This window comes from Falco biarmicus, chromosome 9, assembly GCF_023638135.1.
Source record: "Falco biarmicus isolate bFalBia1 chromosome 9, bFalBia1.pri, whole genome shotgun sequence".
NCBI classification, from domain to species: domain Eukaryota; kingdom Metazoa; phylum Chordata; class Aves; order Falconiformes; family Falconidae; genus Falco; species Falco biarmicus.
The window spans coordinates 29,581,991-29,595,087 of record NC_079296.1 but is presented as its reverse complement, the minus strand read 5'-3'; the positions used below and the strand labels follow the sequence as shown (position 1 = coordinate 29,595,087).

The following is a 13,097-nucleotide window of genomic DNA, read 5'->3' as shown; positions in this document are numbered from 1 at the left end:
GGTATCAGGTGTTTACACATCTGAGCTAATTAGACCTACCTATTTTTATGTGATGGAAACAAAACTATATTCCTTGTAGACACATTTTAGGCACTTACCTTTTGAAATTAAAAGTAGAATGAAATGAATTAGGGATTTTTTTATCTTTTACTTGACTAAGATACTTAAAAAGTATGGTAAAATATAACAAGGAATGCAATTTTATAGTATTTTTTTTATTTTAAATTGCTGGCAAGGTAGGATAACTTGGGGGTGGGGGGAGGGAACTTAGTTAAATATTACTAAAAGTGATTTCATGGTCTGTTACCAACAGTTTAAGAAAGCCACTGTCGATTTGCATTTTCAGTGGGCTCTCTTGAAAGAATGAGTTGAGATTATAGATACTAATAAAAGGGTCCCCTTGTGGTTTACTTTTTTTCTAATTATGGCTGTATCTATGTGCATGTAGTAAACTATCAATCCAGTAGCTAGTTTTCTTCTTTTGTCATTGCTTGAGCAAATTGTATATACTTACAAAAAACTGGACATGTGCTTTTAAGTATCTATATAGTGTTCTGGTTATCTGCTCTTTACTGATACTTACACTCATGTTTACCTTTCTGTTCTCCCTTTTCATCCCAACTCTACCTGCTGCTTTCTTTTTTCTTTTGGATTTTTTTTTGTTTGGTTTGGTTTTTTCTTTTTATGCCTTGCATAAATTGTGTCTTGCAATGGTTTACTTCCCATTGATATGAATTTTTCCTTTGTATTATGATTTTATTCGTAATTTCCTTTTCATAACCCTAGTGGTATTCACCTACACTAAGAACTTTTCTTGGCGTATCTATATTGAGGTAGCTGCATTCACGGTTAGAAACTGCTGTTCAATGTCTTCTCTAAAAAGTTCAGCTTTTCAACTGTTATTTTCTTAACAAACTGTGTTTTTAAAAAGTATGGAAAAATATCCATACTCACAGATGGTGCCAAGTATCCATATGTGCTTCTATTTGACTGAACCATAACAGGAAGTTTTCATATTCTCCTCCCCCCTCCTGCCCCCGCACACTACTTGTTGCATTTAGTGGCTTAATTTCCCTAAGAGAGAAACCTTTTTAAGATGTAAGTATAATTTTTTATTTGTTCAAACTGCACTGAGTTTTGCCAGCCATCTGTGAAGATAAGACTTGGCATGTGTCACAATCTTAGCTGACAAATGTAATTTCCCCGTCATTTCCAATACAATTTTTTTCCCCTCATCATCTGCAGAATAAATGCTCTTATTAAAATTTAAGAAGCTAGTGACTCATCAGATTAAGCATCTAAAGAACATTTTCCCCTTGATAGTAGATGGAATTTTTCCTCTTTTGATATCTGAAGTGCAGTACTAGTACTCTCCTAGAGGGAAGAAAAATAAAATGAATGCCAAAATGAAATTTCTGAGGGCTAGTATTTCACATATACTGAGCAAACAGTTATTTCAGTGCAGTGGGTGATGCTCATCTGTGATGATAAACATGTTACAAATACGGAATGTATGTGTTCATCTTTTAATTGCATTGTATCTGAGTAAAGAATTTGAAAATCACAATTTGCTTATTTCCCCATACAAACCATGGTGTTTGTAGAGACTTAGTTTTACTGAACCCTTGCAAATTACTTATGCTTCTGCAGAATGATTAGAATGCTGCACCCCAGCAGCATCTCTGTAGTTTCCCCTCTTACCCAATTAGATTTGTGTGGAAGTGGCTTTGAACAGCCTGTATTGCCTCGCATGAGTTTTACTGATGGTTTTGGGGGAGGTTATAAAAATTCTAGGCTTTTGCTCTTTTTGTCTCAGTCATGTTATTTTATGCGTTTGGATAAGATACCTGTAGTTTTTTCTGCTGTTTGACAATATAATCATTCGGAAGACAAAGTTTAAATTAGTTCCTAAAAAAAGCAATTGTTCCATTTTAAGTATAAATTCATTTTGCAACAAATCTGCTTTGACATATCTGTTACTAATATAACAAATACCGTGGTCTCAAGGTCTATTACTTTTTCCACCCTTAGAAGCTTGAGTTTTGTGATGTACATCTGGAATGTAATAGTACGTAATCTTTCCTAGAAGTACATTCATTTTAAGGCACACATTCTCTTCCCAAGTAACACTCTTCTGTGGATCCGTCACTTGTACTTATTTCAGGAGAGTGAAAAACAAGATGGTGTCTAGTAAAATATGTATCACATTATAGAAATTGCATTTGTTTTTTAAAATTGAATATAACTGAGGACTGTACGTACAAGAATGTACATATAGATGTAAACTGCATTTACACTTTCAACGGTGTTGCATGTTCATGAAATGCTTAGAAGCCTAATTGCACTTGTTGAGTTTAAATATGTTATAAGCGGGTCCTATTAAAGATTACCTAATTGCCTGTCTTGATTTTCCAGTGCTGTCTTAAACCATGCGGATGTTCCTAGTGCTATACAGCACAACACAGAAATGAAAAGCAAAAGCAATGTTACATAGCTGACAACTTAACTGTGGTGGTGCTTTTCCCCTCTTCTTTTCCTGTCCTTGTGTTCATTGCTGATGATGCTCCTGTCTTGGTTTAGAGTGTAAGTCTCAGGCAGATAAAATGCCTTTTGGTTTGTTTCATGTGGTTGTGGGTATGTTTCTGAGAGCTCAAAATATAAGTAAACATTCCAGTAATGATTTGGGATATGGGGAGAGCAGGAGGATCCCTTGAAGCAGAACTGCTTCAAGAATTGCAGTACTGATTTCTGCAATTTCATTTTCTATACATAGAGCAGACCATTATTTCTAGCTCTTAAATTTTAGTATGTTCCTACAGCAAATCTTTGGATGCTTGGATTGTCACTACTGCTTGAGCATTGGTACCCTGGAGAAGGGTAGAAGGAGATAATGTTGAATAACAGACATCTGCGTATTCTAGCGTAAAACACCTTTGTCTGCTCAGGCTGCATGATTATTGGACTTTTATCAGGGTAATCTTTTAGTTTAAGATTCTATTTATTTATTTATTTATTTATTATTTAATGGATGGAAAAGCCTGATAGGTTGCTCTGAAATTCTGATAGACTTTATGGTTTTTATAGTCTCTTAGCAACTTCATCTGTACATCGTAGAGCCTTTGCTCACCAGCTGTCCAAGTTAAAATGCAAAACAGTAGAGTATTTCTATGGCTCATTTTAATGTAAACAACAATATCTCTAATAGATTTCACCTTGTTGACTGAGCTAGTATCTGCTGTGTTGCAGATATTGTCCAAGGTTAAAGTGCTTAGTTCTTTGCTGAGTATTTATATAGTATTGTTCCTTTTATATAAAAAATTAAATACTTGTAACATGCAAACATGAAACAATTTTATATGAAGTCACAATAAAAATGTTAACCATTCCTATTGCCATTTGCAATGAGAGATGAAATAATGTATCTCTTGAAGATGAATATTCTTATTCTGGTTTGGATACTGTACAACTTTTGCAGAGGAGCAGGAGTTGTTTTGTGCATGTGTATGTGTGTGCATCTGTGCGTGTTAATGTTCTTTCAAAGGTAGGGAGTAAAAAATTCTCCCTTCCTCAACCCAGAGGAAATCTACATCCCTGAAACGTGAGATTTGATTGCCCCTCTGTAGTGTGTATGATTTATGTCTCAGAATTAGAGTCCTGCTTTAATTTTTTAATCTACTGCTAGAGAATGTGTCTTTACAATCCCATGTGGATCTGAGATGTACTTGTCATTTAAGTGCATCTAATGCTAGCTACTTACCCCACTGTTCTGCTACTCAAACTGCAACACATAGATTAAATAATAATTTGAGAATCTTCGTGATAGGAGAATCTAGAACTAAATACAGCAGAATCCTGTTTTCTTCAACCTTCTTGGATAATTTAGTCATTTATGTGTAAAAACTAGGTGAAAAAGGAGGGGTGAGGACATAGGCATATTAATAATCCATGTATTTAAACTTTTCAGTGTATTGCAAAATTAGTCCCAAGGGGATTCTCCAGTAACATGTTTGTGAAGTATTATAGTTTGAGGCACATCCTTATGCCTGTTTTGATTTACAGCCCACTTTACCGTGCACATAAGAAATATACAACAGAATGCTCCTGGCCTTGAAGATAACTGTGATTAAAAAAAGAGAACACTCAACATTGTGTATATTTTGATGTTTTAATGTGCATTTTAGCCATCTGCAGAAGATTTGACAGTTGGTTATTGTCCTGTTCAGCATCTAGGGATTGTTAAATGTATGTAGGAAGTAATTGTGCTACCTTTTTTTGACCATTTCAGAATTCTTATAATCAATTTATATTTAAGGGTAGCTACTTCCATTGAATAGTCTCTTGTGTTGTAGGTTGTTAAAAAGGATTAAAGGAGTTTTCTTGATACCTATTATGAAAACTATTGAAAAAATACTGATAAATTTGTAGTTTCCTTTATTCTGGATTTCCTTTTATTTAAGTGTATTCTTCAGTTCAGGGAGCATCTGGATGATATTCTTTGTCATAGGGTTTAGTTTTAGGTAGTGCTGTGAGAAGCAGCAAGTTGAACTCTGTATAGGCCTCTTCCAACTTGAGAAAGAAATTCTGTGATTCAGGTTTCTAATTGATTATAATTATGCTGTATTGAATGTATAAAGTATCAATCTTCCTGATTTTGCTGATTTTCTTCCCTTCACCTCAAAAAAACCCCAAAACAAAACAAAAAAGAAAGGGGGGGGGGGGGCGGCATAGCAATCTGATATGAAAGCAGATACCAATCTGAAATGAAAATATGAGAATGATACAAAATGAAGAAACTCTTAACTATCAGATTATGAATGGGAGGGTGAAACTGCAATAACATAATCTAAAATGCTACGTCAGAAATAATATTTCTGTAATCAGTATTTCCATATATCTGAGTGTTGATACAGGTAGTATGAAAAATATTGTAGTCACTTCATTAATTTCATAGAATATCTCAAGGACTGCTTTTTGTGTTTTCTAGAACAAGGACAAAATCTAAAAAATAGAAATTGCATGCAACAATAATTGTGTGTAACTCTAGGCTGAAACTCTTCAGAAACCCAGTAAAATTTAATTACGCTGATAACTTGATTTCATGGTTAAACTCAGTGTGTAGTTCAGTATACGTGTACTTGCTATCCAAATGTATTTTGTAGTTGTCCAGGGACCATTTCCAGAAATAAATGCATTCTGGTGATGGAACAGAAATACTGCCCTGAATAATATCTCGCAGTCTTTTCTCAGACACATTCATGCCCAAGTGCTTTGCTTCTCTTTGTTTTCAGAGTTGCAATAGTTTCCAAGTCTTTTGAAGGAAAAACTGATCGAACTGAAGACTGGTATGGAACACAGTACAAGCAAGAAGCAATTTCTGATGAAGTTATTAAGGCATGTTAAAACTTCTGATATATTCTAATATCTGCAAGTGAAGGAGTTGTAAATTCTTTGTGTAATTTTCCATTTAGTTGGAGGGAGAACTTAAATTTGCTGCTCTGCATAGCTTGAAAATTGTATGATGAGTCTGTTTAGTATTGATGAGAAGTAAGTATTGATGAGAAGTAAGGATCATATGCTAGTCTTTAGATTTCAAATATGTATGACAGGATGTTTACTTTTTAATGGTTTTAAACTGTGTTAAGTACAGGGAATATTATACCATTTTAATATATAAAAGGTCCATAATATGCAGTGGCTACTTAAAAATGTAGGCATTAACTTCTTAAAACTCTCTATTAAATGTTAATGAACTAATCTGTTCTTAAGAAAGGGATCAAGGGATCTTTTTATAATTGCTCTATGTAACATGTTTCTGAGACTGATTTTTGCAAAAAATCAGTATGTTTTGCCAATTATATGAGCTTCTAAAAATCAAAACTCCAGTAAAGGACTGATCTATTCTTTTAAGAAGAGATGGCTATAAAATACATCCTAGAGCTAAATCGGACCTGCTGAGCACATGTTGAATACAGTCTGCATAGGAACACTTCGCTCCCTTTTGCTTGTCCATACTTATGTTCTTGATTACAATTCTTGCTTATGTATTTAGTTTAATACCTTCATTTAGAGTTCAGAATAGCAGAAATAATGAGACATAGAACCACCTTCCACTCTACTGTAAACTTTTCAGAATTATTTTTTATCTTTTTGCCTTCTTCCTCAGAGCACTTCATCCTGCTGATAGTCTACTCCAACTTTTTTTTTTTTTTTTTTTGGTTTCCCAGATATTTCTCTCTTTCCCTGTTATGTTAATAGTATTTACACATAAGCTAGTGGAACACATTTTTAAATCTTTTGTTACAGCATAAAATAAATAAGTATATATCCATTAATTAAGCAGAAATTCTGCTTTGCCTCATTGTTTCTTCTGTTTATCTAGAAATGGCAAAATGCTGACCTCAATGGGAAATTCAAGCTTCCAATGAAGAATGAGTTCATTCCTACAAACTTCGAGATTTTGCCATTGGAAAAAGATGCAACACAGTACCCTGCCCTTGTCAAGGTAAGCTCTGTATTTGTTCTGTTTGCTAGCTAACCTTCTGGGAAGTTAGCAGTTAATTCCTGTGTGTTTTAAAAATACAGATCATGTAATATTCTAAAGTCAAATAAACAAAAAAGTACAAAAAGATACTGCTAGAAAGACAGTAGAAAATTAATTCTTGCTGAACTTTGGATTATGACTGGTTTCCTACAAAAATGTATCTACAAACAGCTTGAACTCTCTTTGCCCTTTTGAAAATGTGTTAAAAATTGATAGAACTCATATTAAAGCTGTTTATTCAGCAGAAGGGTGACTCCCACTCTTATTAATTTTTTTGAGCAGTGTTCAGTAAGTTGAGGGTGTAGACAAGGCTATTCTTGTGTAGCTGTGTATGGAAGAAGCTTGTGATTGCATAGAAAAAGGGAGAGGGAGATGTAAACACGTAAATAAACATCACTCTCCAGTCTCCTGGAAGCATCATGTAATGATCTCAATACATTTAGCAAATCTCAGGTTATTTTGAGTACCTAAAATTTACTTTAAAAATACTTCTCACTACTAAAGTGGAGTTGTCTTTGCTAATGCTCGTCTCTGTTCTAGGCTTAGTCGGACTTTAAATAGGAAAAGTCTTCTACAATTACATGTTATGTTTCAGCTTGAATACTCAAATCAGGAGTACTTTTTGCACACTAATATAAGTCTACTTTAGGTCAAAGTAATCCTTCAGGAAAACATATTTATTTGTTCCGCACAGGGCATTCCAGGTATATTCTTGAAGCAGTATTCTGAAGAGAAAGACTTCGAGCCTATGTTGATGTTCATCCTGAACTGAAACCCTAAACCTTGGCAGGGACACATACTGTGGCTCTATTAAGTAACACTAATTGGTTTGCTACAGAAACTTGATGGTCCTTCATTGTCTCTGTAGCAGCTAGGCAATTGATCCACACAAAAGCTTTGTTTTAAGGCATCATTGCTTTAGAAATGCATTGCTTTAGTTTTTCCTTTTTCTTTGTTTTCTGAGGGAAAATGTTTCTAATCTTTTGTACTTGGTGAAATAGATACTATCTGTTTTGCCTGCATCTCTTTCATTTTTTCCCCAGCTGTATGCCTGTGCCATTTTTCTTTTGTGGGCCCTGGCATTTATCTGACCCCACAGCAGAGCACTGCAAGAACTAAATCAACAGAGATAAGCTGTACAAAAAAAGCGATTTTTCTGCTGTTTTATATGTCTAAGTGAGCTTACTATGGATTGGACCAGTGTTGTGGAGCAGGGGAGGGATGGGATCTTAAGTGCAGGAACAGGATGGCCATTTTCACTGGCAGCATGTCACTAGGTTGCCTCTGTTGTAATGGTACATCTTGCCCTGAAAAGAACCCCCAGGAAAGAGGGAAGTTAGGATATGGGCTTTGGCTGGAGGGCCAAATTGAACTATGGACTGTAGCTAGTGATCTCTAGCTATTGGATCAGGTCTCCAGTACTACAGACAGGCTCTACTGTTTATCATTCTGTCCATGATGCAAGATGTATTCTATAGCTGTGTAGTAGCAATTCAACAGATTAAAAATTTTGTTGTCTCAGAGAGAAGCTGTAATTTCAGTATGAGTTGAATATTGTATAGAGGAAGGTGTGCTGTGAGAGACATTTATGCAAAAAGGAGGATGAAAGTAACGTGCCAAATCCCTGAGAAGCGAAGAACATCTGCTCAAAAATATGAGAAAGGGAAATAATTTTATGTTTAAAAGTTCTCTCTTCTTACATACTCAGTTCAAAGCAATTAAAAGAAAAGGTGTTGAGGGGGGTAAAGTTAGCTTGGAGCTGAACAGAGAGAATCTATTTCACAGCTTTTGTGGGAGAAAAAGCAATTGAGGAGGCTGTTTAGATTCTTTACTAGGAGATTATTCTAAACAATTTTGGTGACAGTTCTTTTTAACTAATTTCAAACTAGTTTTACTACTTTTTCTAAAAGTGCATGTGGTTTTTTTCATTACCACAACATACAATGCATTAGTATTTTTTCACTAAAAGCATTAAATACACAATTGTATTCTTAGTCTAAAACATGTAACTGTGCTGTTGTAGTGCTGCATAACAGCACATGTTTTAATGCTAGCATTAGCAGGGAATTTTGTGAAGCTAACTTCATGTTTGTCTTTGATCTCTCCTGCTGTAGAAAAGTAGTTCCCATTTTAATCATAAACTCATTCACAATGCTGCAGCCATGTAACTACTTGTTAAGGTGACATATGGTAAGAAGTCTCAATAAGGGTAGATGAATGTATACAGAAATGTGTATAGCAAAAACATGAATTTGAGGGGACAATACTAAACTGAGATTTAAAGTAGTGAAGAGACTTTTTTTTTAATAGGGTAATACATTGCAGTTAAAAGTTAAGTGACTTAACAAAAGCTCTTTTCTTGACACAGGACACTGCTATGAGCAAACTATGGTTCAAGCAAGATGACAAATTTTTTTTGCCAAAAGCTTGTCTCAACTTTGAATTTTTCAGGTATGCATTAAGTATATCACATGAATTGCTCTCCAGAAGTTTCTTGTTTGTTGGGAATCTGCATTTTTGTGGCAAAAACTTTTTTGCGTGTATTGAGGCTTTAAAATGTTTGTCTTTACTTGGGAGTATGCAGTAAGGTACAGATGGCAGGAAGGCTCATGTAAGTTATTACAGCAGCTGAGTAGCAGTTTGAGGTGCTCCATGTATATTAACAGAAAAAGTTTATCTAAAAATACTTCTAAAAGAACTTTTCTTCTATGTTGTATTTGCTATATCTGAAATATGCCTACCAATAGGACCAACTACATATTGCAGCATACCTCCTTGAAAATGGGTGTGTGTTATTTTTAATTAATAACTAATCACAACTATTTTAAGATAGTATGTTCTTTATAAAATGCTATTCTGATAATGGGTTTAGGTTCAAAATCTGTTTTAATTTGCATACTGCAAGCCAGTATAAAATCCTAAGTACTTAAAATTCTGGGATTTTATTTAACTGACTCCATGAACTGATTATTTTTTCTTTAGAAGGACACCATCTGTATTAACAATGAATGCGTGATTCTCACTTCAAAATTCTCACTGATAAAGTGCTGGAACGTTAATTCTGGTCTTGCATTATTTTTGTCACAGGAAGATTTTTTTTTTTTTTTTTCTTATGTGAGCATGACAGTGATGTACCTTCTGAGTGTTTCTTTCTAGTAATAATTTCTAACTTTTGGATTAAAAAAAATAATTACTGCTGTCTTAAAGAGTGCAGCGATTTGTCCTGGACTACTGAAGGCTGAAGTAATTTCAGCAACTCTCCTCCTTTGGCCTAATTAAATGATTCAGTGATGTTGCTGGAAAGGCTACTGTGTGGGCTTTGATAGACACTCATAGATGCACTGTAGAGTCCTTGTTTTGTGTGACCACTTGACATTTTTCTTGGCAGAATTTTAGATAGGGTTTTTTTTCAATGTGTGTCAGATCTTGGCACTGGTGTGGGTACTAATTGGGGAAAATAGGTTGCCTGGGCACTTCCTCTTTCTTCTTGCTTTTTTAAACCACAGGGCAAACGTTACAACTGTTTCAGCTTTGATTTGTCAGGATGTGGAAGATCAAAATGATAACTGCCCATCTCTTTCTCGGAGATCAACAACTGCAATAGTTTGCCTTGTTTGTTAATACATGGTGGCTTTCCCTGGTACTACATTTAGCCAAAATCCAAAATAGGATTTTATTCATAGGCACCACGTTTGTTATACAGTTGTGGGTTGGGTTTTGTTTTGTTTTGTTTTTTTTTAAATCAATTCCAAATGGACTATGAGTGTTCCAATCTTCATACCAGTTTGTGAACAATTAAAACATAATAATTGGTTTTATGTAGAGCACACAAAAGTATAAGTCTGCATACATATGCACGATAACGTAGAATCATGGAATGGTTTGGGAATTGGAAGGGACCGTTAACATCATCAAGTCCAACCCTCCTGCAGTGAGCAGGGACATGTTCAACTAGATATGTGGTGACAATCTTTCCCAGTTAGATTTGTACTTTAATCTCAGTGAGCCATTTTAAAAAGCCCGGAGTACTTGAGCTTTACTGACGGATGCAATGGAATGATTTGCTTCTTTCTTCTATGAATGGTTACAGATGGAAAGCTGGCTGTTTTCTTAGGGTTGGGATTGCGGGTTCTTTCCTTTTCTTTAAAAATGAGATGCTAATTATATATGAATGGATGTGAGGAGATTTTGACAATATTGGGTACATATCTCCAAAAGAAGCTGTAAGCAGCTTTGTCTAGGTTTGATACTTAAGACAGATTTGTATTGAATCTCTTTCCTTTTGACACTGGTCATACTGATTGTCATTGGAGGAAATGGTGAAATGTATAATATTTATTCGTGAGACTTGATGAAATTACAGATAGCTCTTGTGGCCAAGTGAATTGGTGAATAAAGCCATCTTAATTCTCGGATTTTCATAAAAAGTTTTAGCCTCAATTAAAAATCAGAATGTGATGGCTATACTATACTGCCTTGTAGCAGATTACAAGAACTTGTTCACACTACATACTGCTTCAGTAAGACAGAAAAAAATCTGTGCCTGCAGCCCTGATTATCACAAATCATTGGAAGGATTCCTGACCCAGATGTTACAGCAGCAACTGCTGTGTAAATGAAATAAAAGGAAGTTGATGAAGGCTGTGTCACCTTCAAACATACAAATCTAGTAGGAACAATCTGAGTATATGAACCGTTTAAAGTAGCCTTGTTCCAAAACTGTGCATCCTTACATGGCACACATCTTGCATTAAAGAAACACCACGGTAAAAACCTCTGACGCAGGACTTACCATCCCGCCTAAAGGATGATGCTAAGCTTTTGCTTTTGTATGAATTATGATTCAAGAACCTAACAAGTATCCTGTTTTAAAAAGAAGCGAAATAACAATGTAATGTTCTGTTGCTTTGAATACTTTCAAAAGGTAGTTACAAACTCTGCACTTCAAGTTTCCCAGGGTTTGGAGAGATGGATGTTAAAAATGCAGTGCTAGTTATTTTTAACTGGATACTTGCTACCTTCCAGTTTAAGAAATATTTCAAGCAACTCCAGCTGCTCATAAGGTAACCCAGGATCAACACTTCAGTGTTGATTCCAGCTGTGTCACTTAGTGAAAGGGGAAAAGACTGGATTTCAAGATTTTTCAAATAAACTATCAGTGATTGAGTTGTTCTGCTTCTTCAAGTCTTGTCAAAAAAAGGTGAACTAGAAATAAGCATTTATTTACAAAGTTGTCAGTAGTAGAAGGCAACTCCCAGAACAGTGTTACAATAATTGTTTTCTGATATTTTTCACTTGAGGATTAATGATTTAGTAGTCTTCATTATTTTCAAAACTCTTTGTTGGCCATTGCCAGCTATATGAGTATATAGAAGTTATAATTTATACAGACATAGTAATCGCTCAAACTTGATTAAGTTTCTATTCTAGCATCAAAATGGAAAAGAATATAATGATTTTGGAGGAAGGTTCATGATAATATAGGATTGACCTATATACTTTGAATTCAGTCTTAATTTGATTTGCATCATTGGGCATATTGAAATTTCTCAGTTTTGGGAAGTTCTCATTGTAGGGAGAAAGGCAAGCAGCAAAGTCTTTTTTCTTTTTTTTCCTTCATTTTTTCCTTGTTTTTCCCTGTGTTTTTCCCCCCTTTTTTTCCTTTTTCTTGTTTTTTTTTCTTTAACCCCTGACCTGTTTGCTTAAGTTGAACAAGCCCAAGCCCAGAATAACTAACCCAGTTAGTAAAAAAAGCATATCCTAGGCTAAGAAGCAGGCTCTGCTTCTTTAATAGATACTTTTTTTTGTTTGTTTAAATTTATTCCCATGCTTGCTTTCCTTCATCAAAGGAAAAAGAGGGTAAGGTCTTATTGAAAACTAATAGAAACCTTCTTAAAAATACCTTTGCAATGTATTTTAAACTTACCAGCATATGTGTTTTGGCAATGTGATCTTTGTTTTACGACATGAATGTTGGTATACACTATGAAATACCATGCTGTGCAGGCATAAACATGTATAATAGCGTGTCTCTGAATATGACCATAAGTGACTGTTTAGGGAAAATAAATGCAAATGGTGTGGTTATAAATTTTAAGCCATATCCTGACAGCAGATTGTTTTAGATACTGCTCATTATTTCTGTGAAATTGAGAATGAATTTACATGCACTTCAGAAGCTTTAGAAATAAACATTCAGTCATAGTACAAATAACTTGTCTTGACCTTGCAAATCTTTAAAACACACAGATATTTAACAGTTAGCACAGCTGAAACATGGCTTGAGCCTTTGAGTTGAATTTCTCTATTTCAGAAACTTGTGACAGTATTTTGGGTGATCATATGCTTCTAATACAACAGTAGAGCTTATATAGTTGTTGTAATTACAAAGGTAACATGAAATAATTATATTAATATGAAAATGGATATACCAGACTTCTTTCCTGAGCTGAACATAGCATGTACTGCATATTTTTCATACCACAAATTGCTAATATCTTAACTTTCATGATAGAAAAGTTTTCTCGTAGTGTAGAAGTATTAATTAAATTTATGT

General features: G+C 34.6%; 1 protein-coding gene across 5 annotated transcripts in view; it reads left to right on the top strand.

Moving 5' to 3' along the window:
• Window positions 1-13,097, top strand: part of IDE (insulin degrading enzyme) — a 70,450-nt gene that overhangs the window by 29,385 nt on the left and 27,968 nt on the right. For all 5 annotated transcript variants that reach the window (XM_056351174.1, XM_056351176.1, XM_056351171.1 and 2 more), the window contains exons 12-14: window positions 5,289-5,391; window positions 6,380-6,502; window positions 8,910-8,992. In XM_056351174.1, coding sequence (XP_056207149.1) covers window positions 5,289-5,391; window positions 6,380-6,502; window positions 8,910-8,992 — 309 coding nt within the window. The remainder of the gene's footprint in view (window positions 1-5,288; window positions 5,392-6,379; window positions 6,503-8,909; window positions 8,993-13,097) is intronic.